The 19067-nt window shown below is 44.2% G+C and overlaps 1 protein-coding gene across 3 annotated transcripts in view; it reads left to right on the forward strand.

Moving 5' to 3' along the window:
• Gadl1 (glutamate decarboxylase-like 1) overlaps positions 1–19067 on the forward strand; it is a 191506-nt gene that overhangs the window by 120821 nt on the left and 51618 nt on the right. For all 3 annotated transcript variants that reach the window (XM_006512319.3, XM_017313627.1, NM_028638.1), the window contains 2 exons: positions 1008–1207; positions 16289–16340. In XM_006512319.3, the coding sequence (XP_006512382.1) occupies positions 1008–1207; positions 16289–16340 (252 nt within the window). The remainder of the gene's footprint in view (positions 1–1007; positions 1208–16288; positions 16341–19067) is intronic.

Genomic DNA, 19067 nt, shown 5'->3' on the forward strand with positions numbered 1-19067 from the left:
GTGATGAGCCAGTGGTGCTGATGCTCGGGATGATGAGCCAGTGGTGCTGATGCTCGGGATGATGAGCCAGTGGTGCTGATGCTCGGGATGATGAGCCAGTGGTGCTGATGCTCGGGATGATGAGCCAGTGGTGCTGATGCTCGGGATGATGAGCCAGTGGTGCTGATGCTGGGGATGATGAGCCAGTGGTGCTGATGCTGGGGATGATGAGCCAGTGGTGCTGATGCTCGGGATGATGAGCCAGTGGTGCTGATGCTCGGGATGATGAGCCAGTGGTGCTGATGCTCTGGGGTGATGAGCCAGTGGTGCTGATGCTGGGGATGATGAGACACTGGTGCTGATGCTCTGGGGTGACGAGCCAGTGGTGCTGATGCTGGGGATGATGAGACTGGTGCTGATGCTCTGGGGTGATGAGCCAGTGGTGCTGATGCTCGGGATGATGAGCCAGTGGTGCTGATGCTCGGGATGATGAGCCAGTGGTGCTGATGCTCTGGGGTGATGATCCACTGCTTCAATCTTGTTTCATTCTTCCACAGGATTAGCTCCTCCTGGGTTATTGTCACATCTGGCTGTTCGGTGTGGATATCTGTTGAAAAGAAGGAGATCTAAAAGCTTAGATTTCAAGTTCTGTGAAACTGTGTAAAATACCGCAGTGGATCAAGATTTTGTTTTCTCGTAGAGTTGCTTTGAGTGACTTAAAAATTTACTTCTTTTGAGAAACTGAGGCCTTGATATTGTTGATATTGTAGATATGGAGCCTTTGGTCCTCTTAGCTCCTCAAAGGACTTGGTGTCACTAGGAAGGTGGGTCTTGCATTGCCTGATCCTGGGTGAACTTTAGATTTCTACCTTAAAGCACACAGGCTGTATCTAACTGTCAGCAGCCAGAGAGTGGTGTGTGCCTGGGGGCCTGTAGGAAAATGTCAAGCAGGGTTTGTTTCTGCACGTATTTGACATGGAGCTTAAAGTGAATGGGCTCAGCCTCTCTCCTTTCTTTCTTTTTTAAAGGATCTTCTTAAGAAGTGCTACTCTGCCAAAGCAACGTACCTGTTCCAGCAGGATAAATTCTATGATGTCAGCTATGACACCGGAGACAAGTCCATTCAGTGCAGCAGGAGGCCTGATGCATTCAAGTTCTGGATGACCTGGAAGGCTCTGGGCACATCAGGACTCGAGGAGAGAGTAAATCGTGCCTTTGCTCTATCTCGGTATGTGCACTCGTGTGTGTGTGTGTGTGTGTGTGTGTGTGTGTGTGTGTGTGTGTAAGCATGTGTGCATATGTGCAGTGTGTGCATGTGTGTGCATGTGTGTGCATGTGTGTGTGCAAGCGTGTGTGCATGTGTGCATGTTTGTGTGTGAGAATATGCATCTGTATGTGTGTGTGTGTGCAAGCATGTGTGTGTGTTTGTGTGTGTTAGAATATGCATCTGTATGTGTGTGTGTGCAAACACGTGTGTTTGTGTGTGTGAGAATATGCATCTGTATGTGTGTGTTCATGTGGGTGTATGTGTGTGTGAGAGTGTGCATGTGTATGTGTACATAATATTCATGTATGTATCTGCTTGTGCATGAATGTGCATGTGTATGTGTGTATATGTATATGTGCATGTACAAATAAAATGAGCATTGGTAGATTCCATACATACTTTTTACTTATGAGTTCCTTCTTGCACACAATGAGCATTTCCTTCAGGCCTACAATGGCTTAGAAATATGACAGAGAAGTCCTACTATCCTCCCTTCAAGCCACTGAGGGACACAGCAAGAGCGCAGAATGGAAGGAGATATAATACAAATTCTTGAAAGCCAGACTGGCGGCAAATCTATAACCATAGCATTCAGGAGGCTGAGGCAGCAGGATTTCTGGGTAGTGAAGACCAGGCATGGCTGTATGGAAAGATCCTGTCTCATACATACATACATACATATATACATACATACATACATACATTTAATTATATACTTTAAAAATTAGCCTTCCCCAATCCAGATTTTTTCTCAAAGAAATCAAAACTTCTTCATCCTACATTGAATCAGACAGATGCTGAGGGTCCAGAGACCCACAGTTCCCATCTCTGCCTATTGTGCTTTACAAGCACAGAAGAAGGACAAACCAATTCAACTTTAATTTTTTACACTCAAGATATGGCTTTACTATGTAGCCCTCCCTGGCTGTCCTGGAATTCACTATGTAGACCATGTTGGCCTCAAATGTACAGATCCACCTGCCCCTGTCTACTGAATGCTGGGATTAAAGGAGTAAACCACCACCAATGGCAGAACAAACCAACTCAAAGCACGGTGTAGCTTTAAAGAGTGTGTGGACTTCCTTTACCTCTGTTTTACTCCAGCAAAGTAATAATAATGGAAGTTATTTCAAATAGTTTCTTGAAGATTGTATTTCTCTTCCTTTTATGTGGGTGAGTTATTCCCCCACATGTGTGTATATGCACCTTGTGTATGCCATGGCCACAGAGGACACAGTTCAACCTCAAAGGGCAGGAAGTGGCCTCTACCAGGACAGGTAAGGAGTTGGCTTTGGCCCTTTGAGAGGTCAGGAGTCAATAATTCGAGTGATTGTTCTTTAGAGTGTTTTAGGGGGCTGGAGAGGTGGATCTATAAATAAAAGCATTGCTGTTCTTCCAAAGGACCCAGGTCTACTCCCAACACCCACATGGTAGCTCACAAGGTCAGCAACTCCAGTTTCAGGGGATCTGACACCTTCTAGCCTCTGAAGGAACCAGGCACACATGGGGACAAACAGACATACATGCAGGCAAAACAGCCATGCACAGAAAAGAACACAAAGGAATTAGCGTAATGCCTGCAAATACTGTCTGATATTGCTATGGGTGTGCTTAATGCAACACACAACTCTTAGCACAAAGAGAACAAGAAATGGTTTATTTTGTGCCAAACATTGACCATCATTTTGGAACACAGATTAAATTTGCCTCCTAAAACTTATTCTACCATAGGAGTAGTCCATGAAACCTTATTAGGTACAGAACAAGTGCAGTCAGAAAGAAAGAAAGCCAGAAGTCAAGACATTTACCAAATACCTTGGTGGGAATGGCAGGTGGGCAGATTATAGAAACGCAGTGAGAAAGCTCCTTCTAGGTTTTAGAGGCTATCTGATGAGACTCCAGCTTTTGGATTGGTAAAAGGTAGCGGTCTGCTAACTTTTACGTGTTAAAGATTTTATCTAATAGTCAAAGTGGTGTTGGGTCAGAGGTAGGCAATTATCAATGGCAACATAGCTGTGGGCGATATGGGAGCTTGGCAAAGGAGGGTAATAGAAAAAGAGATACAGGACTCTGGATTCATTTCAGGAATGAATAATTTTTATGTTTTATATGGCCATTTATACGTAGTTTAACCAGCTACTAAAGATAGCTCTGCAAGCAGAATTTAAGCAAATAGTCTTTTGAAGCCCTTTATCTGAATTTCTCCTTCCATACTTCCCTGTCCTTTGGTCTTATTTTCCAGTGAGGAAATTCCTCCTTAGAGGTTATCACATGCCTCCAGCTTTCTACAGCCATGTAGCTACATCTCCGGAGGATTTGTGTCTCAGAAAGGAAGTGCAGAGTATCTGGACCCTAACCCATAAGGAATGGTTATTAAGATTAGAGATAGCCCAGGGGGATGGAGAGATAGCTCAGTGGTTAAGCTCATCTTGTGCAAGCTCGAGAAATCAAGTTTGAGTCTCACAAGCCTAAGTAAAGTCAAATGTGGTAGTGAATGTCCATCTGTGATCCCAGAGCTCGGCAGGGGAGACAGGAGAGTCCTCCAGTACGGAGTCCTGGCACAGGGTACGAAGAACAATAAAGATACCCTGCCTTAAACAATGTGGAAGGTGAAGAGCAGCACATGAGGCAGTCCTATGACCTTAGCACACAAGTGACCACACTGTAAAACATGTATACACACACACACACACGGAGACCTTCATGCCAACCTAAAATTACGAGTGCCCATGTCCCCTGGCATACTGTGTGACACAAAATAAAAGGATCCTAGCAAACTAGTGGAGCCCCAGTAGGGGCTTGGAACAGGGCAATGGACGCTTCAACCACCCACTCTCCATCTTTATGGAAGTTCACATGGGTACGGGCAGCATGGCACCTCCCCATAGTGCCAGTGAGATGGTCAGCTATTCCGGAGTTTGTGCCCATTCTCCATTGGCCCAAAAGCTGTATAAAAACACTTGCTGCTGTGCAATACAGTAGATCTGCACCATGATTCTGGTCTCCTGAGTCTGTTACCTGGGTTTGTGACTCTTCCTCTCTCATCCCCTCCTGGATTCCAGCTCCCACAGTAGAGTGGGCTGGAGACATGGCTCAGTGGTTAAGAGTGCTTACTTCTTGTGTAGAAGACCCCATTCAGTTCCCAGCACCCGCATGGTGGCTCCCAACCATCTGTAATTCTAGTTCCAGGGATTCTACTATCCTCTTCTGACCTCCTGCGAGTTTCTGAACTCACATGCACATACATATACTCAAGCACACATACACATATTCACATACAATTCAATACATCAATATCCAAAACAAACAAACAAACAAACAAACAAAACAAAACCTCTGTCGAATCTTGAGAGGAGCGTGCCTTAACTGGAGATGGGGTTAATGTGACCCTGCTAGGAGTACAGAGACAATGACCCAGCCATGAGAGCAGGAGACTGTTTATAATAAATATTCATACCTGCCCATTACATTAAAATAAAAGTCAGGAAGCTCGGCCCCTTTTCTTATTTTCTTGTACTGTTTACATGTGGCAGGGTGCCGGGTTGTTTTGCCAAAGCCTCTAAGTGATCCAGTGACAGGTGTCTTGAAATAAGGCAAGATATAAATATTTGATGATGGTATTTATTCTGAAGTTAATATTCATCTCAGGGTGGAATGGAGTTTATAGTCTACGGATACTTTCTAATTCTTTCAGACGCAGTATCACAGGAGGATAAATGTTAACATTTCAATTCAATTCAACAAATCCTTATTGTTTGTAAACGTTTGTCAAGTTGAATTGAGTGGAATTAACATTTCAGTGAATAGCGCTGCAGGCTCTGTGACCTATATTTAAATATTTGAGAAAAACACCCTTCTGCTTCCATACTGTTATTCACAATGGGTGTTTGCACCCCTCCTCTTTCCACACTTTTGATGGACAACAATATATTCCTGGGGTCAGCAACAGTCACATTATCCTTCTGTGCCCACTGCCAAAAAAAGGGACAGAGTCCTTTTAAAAGACCTCTCTCTGAAGGACTGTGAAGTGACATTCTTGGAGCGTGTTTCTCCAGGATTAAGAATCTTAGAATCCTGGTCTAATTTCTCTCTGATTGTCTTGTAGCCCTGTTTTCAGAAAAGGTTAAATATTATCTCAATTCTGCTGTCTGTTCTTTTGGTGTGAAGCATGGGGTTAAAGGCAGGTCACTGGCTCTCAGGAGAAAAATCCCAATTAACACTCTCTGCCTTTGTCTTAGGTTTATGAGGGCTATAAAGAGACACTGTGACCAAAGCAGCTTATAAAAGAAAGCATTAAATTGAGGGCTTGCTTACAGTTTCAAGGGTTAGTCCATGATCATCATGGCTGAGAGCAGAGCAGCAGGCAGGCAGGCAGACAGGCAGGTATGGTGCTGGAGCAGCAGCTGAGAGCTCACATCTGGCCCAAAAGTTGGAGGCAGACAGAGTGCAGGCATAGACCTGGTGTAGCTTTTGAAAACTCAAAACCTACCCCAAATGACAGACTTTCTACAAGGCCACACCCCCTGATCCTTCCCAAACAGTTCCACCAAACAGACATTCAAATACATGAACCTATGAGGGCCTCTTTCACTTAAAACACCATAGCCTTTTAAGGGGGTGCAAATACCACCACTGTAGTAACTGCAAGCTACCTGGAGTTGGGTTTGCAGAATCCCTTACAATGAGAACTGTGGGTTCTCATTGGCTACCACAAACTGGCCCCAAAATAACAAGAGTCAGGTTATCTCCTTCAACCATAGCATTACCATTCTGATATTATTTGTTCCTAAGCCCATGGAAATTCAATCTGGAGTTTACCAGAGCTCACTCATGTTCAGAAATCTCTGCCTCTTATAATTTCTACTCAGAGTCAACTAGTTGTTTTCCCTCCAAGAGAGTTAACTAGTTGTTTTCCCTCCAAGAGGGATTACCTTCCCCTAGTAGATTACTGCTGTGCTCAGCAAGGCTGGCCTGATGAGGGGACCGAATCGAGAATGCACATGTATCATTGTCATCCTGGTGCAGCTAAGACATCATTCCTCAGGTCCTCCATCAGGTGTCTTGGATCCTGAAGACCCGTGCAGCATTTCCCCTGCCTTGGCCAGCCAGAATCACCCTCAGTCTATAGATCCACTCTTCCACTTTCCAGCTTCCAAGCAGAGCCTCATTCTGCAATCGATATGTTTACCTTAGGATGGAAGGATCAGATTTGTAGAGGCCAGTGTTCAAATAATTCTCTCTCCTCCTCTGGCAAAGCAAGGGAAGATATATTTTAATACAACATTTTTATTTATTCTTCGATAATTTCATACACAAATACAATGTATTTGTTAGTATTCATCTCACACACACTCCCTCCAACTCCTCTTGGGTCTCTGCCACATCCCCCTCCCAACTTCATGTCCTCCTGTTCTGTGCTTCTATTAACCCCTCTCTGCTCAATCTGTGCAGCCCATGTAGACATAGGTACAGAATTATTCACTGGAGAGTGATGCACTAGCCAGGGGCCGAAAAGAAAATGGACTCCCCTCCCCTCTCTAGGTCCCCTGTTAGGAGTGGGGACTCCTGAAGCCCTCCCTCATCCAGGCTGGATTGTGTGTTCATATTTGTGTGTGTTCCTGTGTGTGTATGTGTGTTCATGTGTGTGGGTAGCTTCACTTTGTGCAGGCCACCACAGCTGCTGTGAGTTCCTGTGCTTGAGGGTCATGGCGTGCTTAGGAGGCAGTTCCATCCCGGCCCTCCTGACCTCTGAAAGAGCAGATATGTTTAAGATGTGAAGGACTCTGATCACGTGGGCTTTCAGGATCTAGTGAGAAGAGGAGGGGGTTCCACTGTTCTCCATAGCACACACATCCCATTCCAACTGGGAACACATTACATCTCTCTCAACAAACAGCCATGATTCCCAACCCCTTCCCTTTGGGTTGTTGAGGAATCAGTGTGCCCGTGAGCCCAAAGCGAGGCGCACAGAGTGGGCATTATTGAAAGCCTGGGTGGGAGGGTTGGTGGGAGATAGCTTCGCCTCTTCCAGGGCTAGGAGATGGTTAAGTAGGAAAAGTGATGACTATAAAAGCAAGAGAACCCAAGTTTGAACCCCCAGTACCGCATCAAAAGTCAATATAAAGCTGGAGAGGTAGTCGTGTTAAAAGCACTCGGTGATCTGGCAGACGACCAGAGCTCATTTCCTACCTCCCTTGTGAGGCAGTGCACAACTGCCTGTAACTCCAGGGGATCTGGTGCCCTCTTCTGGCCTTCATGAGCGGGGGCACACACACACACACACACACACACACACACACACACACACCAGCAGGACCAACACTTTCAGATTTATTTTCTCTGAACTCATCATGTAAGGGGCTGGAGAGATGGCTCAGTGGCTGAGAACACTTGTTCTTTCAGAGGACCCGAGTTCTATTCCCACCATTCACTTTAGGTGGCTCACAGCAGCAGCAGCAGCAGCAGTAGCAGCAGTAGCAACACACACACACGCACGCACGCACGCACGCACGTGCGAATGAACATACTGCGAGCAGACACATACATAGACACATAAAACTTTTAAAAAGAGAAAAAGAGAAGAGAAAGGAAAAAAGGGAAAGAAAAGAAGAGAAAAGAAAAAAGAAAAGAAAACATAAGATAAGATAAGATCAGATCAGATCAGATCAGATCAGATCAGATCAGATCAGATCAGATCAGATCAGATCCAGGTACATTGGCTATTTCTAGAATCACAAGACTGAGAACTCTGAGCCAGGAAGATCCCTGCTATTGCTGCTGCTGGGTAGTCTAGGTGAATCAGTGATTAGAGGGTTAGTGAGAGATCCTGTCTCAAAAATTAAAGTGAAGTGCAACTGAAGAAAGCACAATGTTGCCCTCTTATCTGCACAGTAAATACATGTACCCACATACATGAACACACCCACCCACACACATGAACACCCCCCATACACACAGATGAACACCCTCACATGAACATACACACACATGAACACACACACATGAACACACCCACCCACCCACTCACATGCACATACACCCAGGGAAGGAGAGAAAGAGGGGAGAGTGAGTGTGAGGAGTAGATGACTGTATTTCTCACAGCTGCCTAGGAAGCTCCACCCTGCTTGCCTCCCAGAGCTACCTGCTGCTGAGAGCTGCTGCTCGGCCTTTGTTGTGGCATTGGTGTTAGATGGATGGCCACTGGGGGCAGTTTTTAAAGCAGGCTACAAGAACCATTTGTGCAAGTCTCACCAACAACAAGCAGCAGAAGCTTTCATTCTGCTACTTTATTGGGTCTCCAGCGAGCCGTTCATTAATCCCCCGGACACATGATCTGCAGTCTCTCTGGGAGAATCCACTGCATAAAGTTGTGTGAAAGTGGAGGGAATAACCATTTCCTGTCGTGAGGAAGCCTGTAGTGCTATCCAGTGCCTTAGGGCTCTTATAACAGGGAAGGGCAGATTCCAGCAGGACCAACACTTGCAGATTTGTTTTCTCTAAACTCATCATGTAAGGGGCTGAAGAGATGGCTCAGTGGCTGAGAACACTTGTTCTTTCAGAGGACCTGAGTTCTATTGCCACCACTTGCTTTAGGTGGCTCATAGCAGCACCAGGGCAACCATCATCCTTTTCTGGCTTCTATAGGAATCCACATACATGTGACATACACACAGTCTCTCTCTCACACACACACACACACACACACACACACACACTCACACATACACATGGAATCATGTACAAACACATGGAAGCGTGTATATACATACAAATACAAACACACACAGACACATTAAAGCATGCACATATACACACACACACACATGAAGGCATGCACATACACACACATATGAAGGCATGCACACATATGCATACAAAGACACCACATGAAAGCATGCATATACACACACATGAAAGCATACCTACATACAAACACACAAAAGCACATGTGTACACACATACACTCACACAAAAGCATGCACACACAGAAACACACAAAACATGTGCACAAACACACACATGAAAGCATGCACACATATACATAAACACATACAAACACATGAAAGCATGGACACATACACACACACAAAAGCATGCACACACACAGTGGCATACAAGAAAGCATGCACACACACATACATATGGAAGTATGTACATACATACAAACACACAAAGCATGCACAAACACAAAAGCATGCACACACACACGTGAAGGCATGCACATACACCCAATCACACACAAACACATGAAAGCATATGCACACACACATACATGAAAACATGCACACGTACATACAAACACACAAATAAGTGCACATACACTCACTTGAAAGTATGCACACATACACATACAAACACACAAAATCATGTGCTCACAAACACATGAAAGCATGCACACACATACATAAGTATGCACATACATAAAAGTATGCGCACATATATAAACACACAAACACACAAAAGCATGTGCACACATACACATACATAAGCATACACACATATATAAACACACAAAAGCACACATACACACATATCAAAGTACACACACATACCCACAAACACATGAAAGCATGCCTACACACACGAAAGCATGCACACATACACACAAACACAAAACTGTGCATGCACACACACAAAAAAACATGAGCATACACACATATAAAAGCATGCACACATACACATAAAAACACACAAAATCATGTACTCACAAACACATGAAAGCATGCACACACATAAAAGCATGAACACATATATAAACACACAAACACACAAAGGCATGTGCACAAACACATTTGAAAGCATGCACACATATATAAACACACAGACACACAAAAGCAGGCATACACACACATCGAAGTATACACACATACCTACAAACACATGAAAGCATGCCTACACACACGAAAGCATGCACACATACACACAAAACCATGCATACACACACACATGAAAACATGAGCATACACACATATGAAAGCACGCACACATACACACAAACACATAAAAGCATGCACATATACACATACACACAAGCACAGACACAAACACATGAAAGCATGCACAAACATACACACACAAAAGTATGCATATACATGTACAAACACACATGAAAGCATGTACACACACACATACAAGCTCTCCCCTTCACACACAAAGAAAACTTTCTTTAAACCTTGATAATCTGAAAAGCAAGCCCAGTGGAACAGAATTAAGCAGCTGCTGTGCCACACACAAGCCTGAGAAACATTCTATTAGAGGGAACGCATGGAGAACAGATGGAGAAAGCCCCAGAGCTCTTGGGGCCTCCATGAATTCATCAGAAGTTCTGAGAAGACACCCAGAGATAAACTCAGCCTGAAGTGTGGCAGGGAAACGCTTCAGTAGCTGCTGAATTGAGAACGGGGTTGGAATGGCTGCTTCCAGGAAGAAAATAATGGCTTGCCGAAGAACACACAAAACCCTAGCATGTAAGATGTATGTATTTACTTTTACATTGTGTGTCTGAGTGTCTTGCCTACATGTATGTATATGCAGCGTACCTATACCCGATATCTACAGAGGCCAGAGGAAGGTGTTAGATTCCCTGACACTGGAGTTATGGATGGTTGTGAACCCTTGGAGTCCAGAAGAGGGTGATAGATTCCCTGGAGCGGCAGTTACAGGCAGCTGTGAAGTATCATGTTGCTGCTGGAAACGGGCTTCTCTGAAGGACAGCAAGTGTTCTAAACTGCTGAGCCACTTCTCCAGCCCAGAGCCAAACATTTAAATGTAAGACCTTGGAGAGCAAGGTCTGCAGCATTAGGAAAACACGCGTGCATAAAAGGAGCCACAGTCTGAATACGATGCTGGCTAAAACCACCTCAACATCGAGCGAGGGAACTGAGCAAGCCTTTCCCCAGTTAGCTCTGAGAAGGCTTCTGTTGATGTGTGCACTTTCTCTCCTCTGTCTTCTATGCCAAACTTACTGGGAGGCTCAAGAATAAATTTATTGAAATTAGGGTTAATTTTGAAGTTGACTTTCAGTCTGGGTTCTCTATATGCTAGAAGGCTTTCTAAAAAATAAAAACTTGTTTTTATTTTAAGTTGCCTCCATATATTTAAAATTGTAAGTAATAAACCCTCTGCATACATGCAGACAGAAGGGACTCAGGCCTTACTTGGATTCTTGATGACACCACCGTTTCGTGTGCGAAGAAGATCAGGTGCCTCATAGAAGTCCTTCTAAATTATAGACTCTGAGCCATGTTCTGTGAGGCAGTTGGCTTGTAGGAGATACTGATAGTTGATCTGTTGGAAGAAAACACCAACGCCGAGTTCCGACTTGCTTAGGAAATGTGTACCTCTGTGTGTACCTCTGTGCTTTTCCCCTGGAGAGCCCAGTGTCTATAAGGATGTGCAAGGCTCTGGGAAGGCCTGTAGCCAAAGACCAGTCAGAGACACTGATGACTGCTTGCCTAAGACCTACTCTCTCTCGGTCCTTGCCAGGAGGGACTTGATGTCATTGAGGGAGCAATGTTCTGAAGGACAACGTTGCTTTCCCAACATTTAGTAGAGTTGGGTCTGTGATTCAGCCAGTAAGACACAGAAAGATTTCCATAAGGCCTTGGGGAGGAGTCTTGCTGCACAGAGAGGCGGATACATGAAGAGAGCATGCACTAGCTCTGCCTGTCCCTTCCTGGGACAGTGGTGTGCAGAGATGGGATGCTGCCTCAATGGCTGCCCTGTGAGCATAGGGAGAGTCTCCCCTCACACAATGAGTGCAGCTAACGTTTTCAGTTAACAGTATGATGTCATCCAACCACCTCAGTAAGTCTAAGGGCAGAGCAAGTCAGTGCAGGGGTGTCGCTCCTTCTTGTCATGCTCGGCAGTGCTCAAAGTAATTTGACAGTGGAACTCTTTCTCATGGGAACAGCATTAACCAGGTATGTCAGGACTCATAGTTGAGAGCACTGCTGCTCAGCACTGCTGATTTCTTTTATGTTTTATTATTAGTACATATCAGTTATATGTAACAATAGATTTTGCTATAAAACTTTCCTACAGACATTTTGGTCACTTTCACTCCTGATAACCCTCTCTTGTCTCCTTCCCACATTCACAAACTCTCTCTCTCTTCCCAATTACTCCCCTGTCTATTTTTAACTTCCTTTTGTTTGTTTCTCTGGTGAACTAATGAACTTATTTAGGGGGTTATTTACAGGAGTATACATGCTCCTGTATAGACCCATGGCTATATCACTGAAGAAAATGGCTCTCCTTCCCCCTCCCCCAACAACCATTAACTGCCTATGAATGCCTGGGGAAGAGGGGGCCTCATCAGGGCCTCTCTCTTCATGATGAAATATCCTTAGGCACCATGGTGGGCAGGTGATCCCAACTGCTATTGCTTCATTAGTGCGATGGCCGAGTCACGCATAGGAGGTACTCCACAAAGCTCCAGCCCTTCCAGTCTTTCCTCCCCTCTTCTGTGATGTGCTCTGCACCGTGCTTGGCTAAGTGATACAGAAGTGCTGAGAACATGTGAGTATTTGAACACTCGGCCCCCGACAGGACAGCTCCACAAACAGAATGTAATGGAAATGCTTTGGCTTGCTTTGGAAAGGCAGCTTCAGCCACTCTGACAAGAGCATTTTAAATAGAGAACACACATAGTAAGAGGGAGTGCCAAACAGTACTAACATCGGGCAAGGGTTTTGCTAGACTGTATCCACATCTCCATTACATGCATGAGGAATCTGAGGCAGGCTCAGGGACCAACCCTACATGATTTGTCTACAGTCACAAGGTTGACCAGAAGCCTGTTAGCAATGTCTAACCTGAAATGCCTTGTCTCCTGGTAGGCAGAGCACTGGCCAGGATTTCGGGACACCTGAGGCTCGTGTAATAATCGTAGCTCAGCGCTCTGAGTATACCAGGTCGCCTACACATTTCTGTCTTGGGGACTGAGATAAAGAATGATTTTCAAATCTTCCTATGTCGGGTAGAGGTTGTGTCTGTTCTCTGCAGTGCTTACATCTTTCTTTAAAGTTCCTTTTCAGAAGCTAGGCATGAAACCACATCTATGAAACTCTGCACAAAGCAATAAAATGAGCAGAGTGGCTGCCAAATCTACAGCATCCTCTCTCTCCTGCTTTCAAGTATACTGTCTCGAACATTTAACTCCAGTCCCTGAGCATGTAACTCCAGGCTTGTATCTTCAGGTAGACCATGTAGATAGAGCTTATCTTTGTCTTTCTTTTAAAAGATTTTATTTATTCATTTATATGTACGCATCTGTGAGTGTGTAGGCACATGTGCTGAGGGAGCCCACGTTGCAGTGAATGCCCAGGGGCATCAGGAGAGCGGGTTGGGTGTCTTTCTCTATCACCCTCTGCCATAACTTTGAGGCTGAGTTTTCTCTGAACACTGAGCTGTCGATGTCTCAGCTAGTGAGTCACAGCAATCCTCCTGTCTCTGGCTTTGTTGGAGATGAGGTGAAAGGCGTGTGTAGGATCACATCTGGCTTCTTACATGGGTGCTGGGGTCTGAATTCGGGTCTTCAGGATTCTTTAGCAAATGCTCCTAACTGTTGAGCCATCTCTCCAGCCCTTCCCTGGGCTTCGTTTCTTACAAAACAATGATGAAACATGGAATCAAATTATTTATGTTTCTCAATGCCTTGCTGTGGAGATGTGTCATTGACAGCAGAGGGTTTGACTGACATAGTCTGCTCATTTTAACAGGATGCTCACCTGGTGCAGCTGGATCACCCAGAACATTTTAGTCCTCCAACCTCTGACCTCCTCTGTATTGTAAAGTTGTTTCTGGTAATTGTTTAGAGAAGATTCACAAAGAGCTGTAGTTTCACACGTGTACACATACACACATGCACACGCACACACACACACATATATTTAAATATAATATGTATCTTTCTCTGTGTGTTCATATGATTGGTTTTTCCTAGCTGAATCACAAACATGGTTGGTACAGTCATAAAGGCTGGCCCTAAGCCGTTTCTCCCCTTCTTCTGTGTGCTCACTGGCCCTGGTGCCACTGGCCTTGTGTCCAGCACCATGTGGGTGAAACCACGTTCAGTATCTGTGTGTTGCTAGCATTTCTTGATTGCCAGTGACCTCAAGCTCTATTTATGACCCTGATTAATGATTGGAATCACCTTTTGCTATGCATTAAAGATTCCAAGACTTAACAGATACTTTATACTATGTCCAAAAACCAATATTCAGGGATGTGAATAAGCAGGGAGAATGTCAATCCTTTTGTGACTCTGATTGTGTGCATACAACACAATTCTTTACAATTAAACATCTGCATGACTAGTTAATACCGACAGAATTTTTGCGAGATTTTGTTTATTTAAAAGTAATTATCTATGTGGAAGGATCAATATTGTATCTTCAGTAAAAAGCTATGTAAATAAAATCGACAGGTAAAAATGTCAAATGTTATAAACTTGTGCTTTGTGTCCACATTTTAGAATGGCTATGGCAAGTAACGTAAGGCTATAGCAAGCAATCTAGCTGATTAAAACAGAGACAAACATACAATTTCTAGGACTTTCTCTAGAAAGCAATGTAATGATTAAAACAGAAACAAAAATATGGTTTCTAGGGTTTTCTTACTTTTGTGACAATTCCAGACTTTTAAAAAAAAAAAAGGCTGCATTAGTCTTGTCTTTGAAGTAATCAAATGAGACTCAAGTGTAAAAGTTTTGTTGGGGAGTGTTTCCCAAGAAGCAATTGAATATATAGAATTTACTGTTGTGGTTGTGTTGCCATGGCTACATGGTAAGAGCATAAGCCTTGAAGCCGGTTCTGGCTGGTAAGTGTGCTGTGTCCTTTCTTCTTTCTCTCCTCCCTTTTGTCATAGAGTAAAATATAATAATTCCCTGCAAAACCCGGTTCTTTCCAAAGTTTTGCATATTCACACACACACACACGCACACACACACACACACACACACACACACACACACACACACACACTACTTCCAAGTCTATTTATCATTGCTTGCGTATACATTTGTTTAGGACTGACCACTTGGTCTTGAATGACCTATCAGGAGGCTCTCCCTATAGAAAACAGTTCTCCCTCTCTGAGTAGCCATTGATGGCCTGTAGCTCTTTACCTAGGAGTGGACTTAGTAAAATGTCCCTGTTTATGTAGAGATCAAAACTAAGCCACAGGAGAGTCAGGCAGTGTTATTCACCCTGTTCAGTGTTGTCCTCTTGTTCCAATCTTATTCCAAGTTTTGTGTGTCTGAGAGCTTTGCTTATGAGGAAACAATGCTCTTTATATCCAGTAGGCCATCATAGACACCCTAGCGTCATCCACACCCCCTCACTTGTGGCATGATATTGATCACTGCTCCTGTTCCCTCTGATCTAGCCATGCACATGATTAGTTTATGCTCTTTGATCCAAAACGTAAAACCCAAGCCAAAGTGACACACCACAAGTGTTCCCTGTGATCTAGCAAAGTTATTCAAATATCTGTGCTGAACCCCCATAGGAAAGGTGGATATGAATGGGGCTGGAGGTGGTTCAATGGTTAGGGTCACTTGCAGACAACCCAGGTTCAGTTCCCAGTACCCATATGGCTGCTCACAGCCATTCATAAGTCCAGTTTTAGGAAATCTGATATCCTCTTCTGAATGCCACAGCAACTGCATGTGTGCAGCACACAAAATGCATGCAGGCAAAGCACTCACACACATACAATAAGATGAATAAATCCAACAAATACAAACGAAGTTGGGTAAGACTCACCCTGACTTTTCATGCCAGAGTTAAAGCTCATGTTAGAATGTGAGGTTTACCTTATCCCCTTAAGACATGTTCTCCTAGGGAGGCCCAGCGTGTGGTCATACAGACGTCCCCAGGGGCATCTGTCCACGTGTATAGCTCTGCCTGTGCTTCCTGGATCCCGGCCTCAGTTCTGTACCAAAAACCATGCTTTGGGGTATGGAAGTCAAGTCCATGGTATTTGGGAGTAGCAAATTACCAATATTGTTATTTTTAAGTAATGTTATTTTAATTTTAGGTACCTGGTAGACGAAATCAAGAAAAGAGAAGGCTTCAAGCTGCTGATGGAGGTGAGTGGCTGAGGGACTGAGAGCTTGGACTCGTCACCGATGGTGATGGAGGCAGTCGGTTGTGTTGTGTTGTGTTGGTTTCTGTGTTGCAGGCTAAGAAGCAAGTCACTAGCTTAATTCATACAGCCCACTATGTTAATTTACTCTTTTAGTGAACATTTTTCCCTTTGGTTGGGTTCAGAGAATGCTCTTGCCTTTAAGTGTTGAAAATTAAAATGCTCAATAATAATTAGCAGAGATAATACTGAGTAAATTACGACCTCTTTCCTGATACAGAAATGGTATCGTGATTGTGCTGTGACCTGGGTCTTTGTGTGCAAGGCCGACCAAGGGTATATAAAGCATGCATACATGTCCTCTTTCTCTGAAATAATGAGTGTGTGTGAGCTTTGGAGCACTGGGAACTAGGATGTTTCCTCGTAGAGATTGGATCTCTGGCTGTGAATAAGAAGTCAGCTGATTTTGAAGATGAATGTTTTTTGTTAAAATATCAGGTAATATAACCTCCCCACCCCTGTGAGTGTGTGTGTGTGTGTGTGTGTGTGATTCATATACATGAGTGTATACACATGAGCATGGAAGGCCAGAACAAGACATCAGGTATCTTTTTCTTTCTATATGACGCCCTTATTGGCATAGCATCTCTCACTGGACCAGTAGCTTGTCTTTTCAACCAGACTGACTGTTCTCAAAGCTCTCAGATTGTGCATATTTCTGTCGCCTAATATTGAGGTTACAAGCATGCTCAGCCACGGCTGGCTTTTTACCTGGCTGATGGGGACCCCAACTCATGTCCTCATGCTTTCTGAGCAAGTACATTTACCCACTGATGCATCTCCCCAGACCAGGAGCCCTGTTTCATCATTTGAAGTGTAATTTTATTTTTTCTATAAATTATGTATATATGTGTACCTACTTTCTGACCTTATACAACCTTGGGGTTGAACGACCCACAGTGATATGTGCCCTTTCACGTCAATAAAGCAGTGCCCCAAAGACATGCCATGAGGAGGGAAGTATGTGCACATGAGTGCAGTTACCTGTGGAGGCCAGAAGATGGCATTAGATCCCATGGAGCTAGAGTTTCAGGCTGTTGTGTGCCTGTTGTGTGTGATGGAGCTGGACTCAGGCCCTCTGCAGGAGTCCTGTGTATGTATGTACTCTTAAAGCACTGAGCCATCTCTCCAGCCCCTTGTCTCTTTCTGACTTTTTAAGAACCGTGAAGGGCAAGCTTATCTTAGATCTTGTTAAACTTCATTGCAGTCTTTAACCTAATGTAAAACCACTTATAGATTCCACCGCAGGAACTCGTGCTGAGTATAAGAAGTCTAGATAATCTGTGCTAATCATTTATTCAGTAAGATACATGGACTCTAGTGTGTGCCAGCAATTTCAGCCTCCAGAGAGGGCCCTGCTCTGTGCTCATATTTCAGTGGGAAGTAAAAGGAACATGTGGGAAGCACCAAGTCATTGGAAGCCTTCAGAAAAGAGACGTGTTCATAAAACATACTCTAGACTCAGTGCCAATAACAGTATCAGTGTGGCCATCGCTCTAACAGAGATGCTATATAAGCAGGGTGAAGTTCTGAAATTAGCACAGGGGAGATATCTCAGCTGGTAAAGTGCCTGCTTCCTGGTCATGAGGACCCGGGTTCAATATCCAGTGACCCACACACAAAGAAGCAAACAAAAGCCAAGTGTGCTGGAGAGTTCTTACCTCACTGTTCTGGTTTCCTCCCTGCTGTTCTGATGAAACACTGACCAAAAGCAGCTTGGGAAGGGAGGGGTTTATTTCTGCTTATAGATTCCGGGCTATCTGGAATAATGGTTGAGGGGAGGCAAAGTGAGAACCTGAAGACAGGAACCGAAGAAGAGGCCATAGAGGAATGGTGCTTGCTGGCTTACTTTCCTGGCTTGTTCAGCCTGCATGTACACACACACACACATACACAAAGTTGTCCAAGGTGTTTGACTACCCACAGTGCACCGGGCCCTCCTACACCATGATCATTAGAACATGCCATACACATACATACAGACCAACTTGAGGCAGGCCTTCAAGTGAAGTTCCTTCCTCCCAGATGACTGTAGTTTGTGTCAAGTGGACAAGAAAGAACTAAACCCCTCATTCACATAACATACTGGTCTCTGGTCTCTGGACACACTCACTTCTCCTGAAAATGTCATTTCGTTCATTATAGATAAAGGGCTGCATCTTGTCTCCCATAGCCGTTCCCATGTTGGTGAATCTCTTGGCTGGCTCTGTTATCTTGCAAGCATCTGTACACACAGAGGAGACCCAGCAGACTCAGCCCACTCTTTATTTCCCCAAATTTGAGTTGCTCTATTTCCACAGGGTTTGTGAAAATCGTTGGAACTGCCTATTGAGGTTTTGTTTGTTTGTTTTTGTTTCTGTGAAGATGAGAGCAAAAGTGATGGCAGAAAAAGATGACACGTTCAAATGGCATTAATAACTTCTTCCTAAAGGCCCTGGAAAGGGAGGGGGAACTCTAAGCACCATCTTTGGGGAAATACATTCATATTCTTATAAGGAAAGGTATACTTTGTTAGGCAGACTTTGGCTCTGGGCTTGTTTTTTTAAAGATTTACTTACTTATTTTTTTAATCCTCTCTCTCTCTCTCTCTCTCTCTCTCTCTCTCTCTCTCATGTGTGTGTGTCCATGTGTGATTATGTGCACCTGAATGTAGTACCTACAGCAACCAGGA

This window comes from Mus musculus, chromosome 9, assembly GCF_000001635.26.
Source record: "Mus musculus strain C57BL/6J chromosome 9, GRCm38.p6 C57BL/6J".
Classification (NCBI taxonomy): Eukaryota; Metazoa; Chordata; class Mammalia; order Rodentia; family Muridae; genus Mus; species Mus musculus.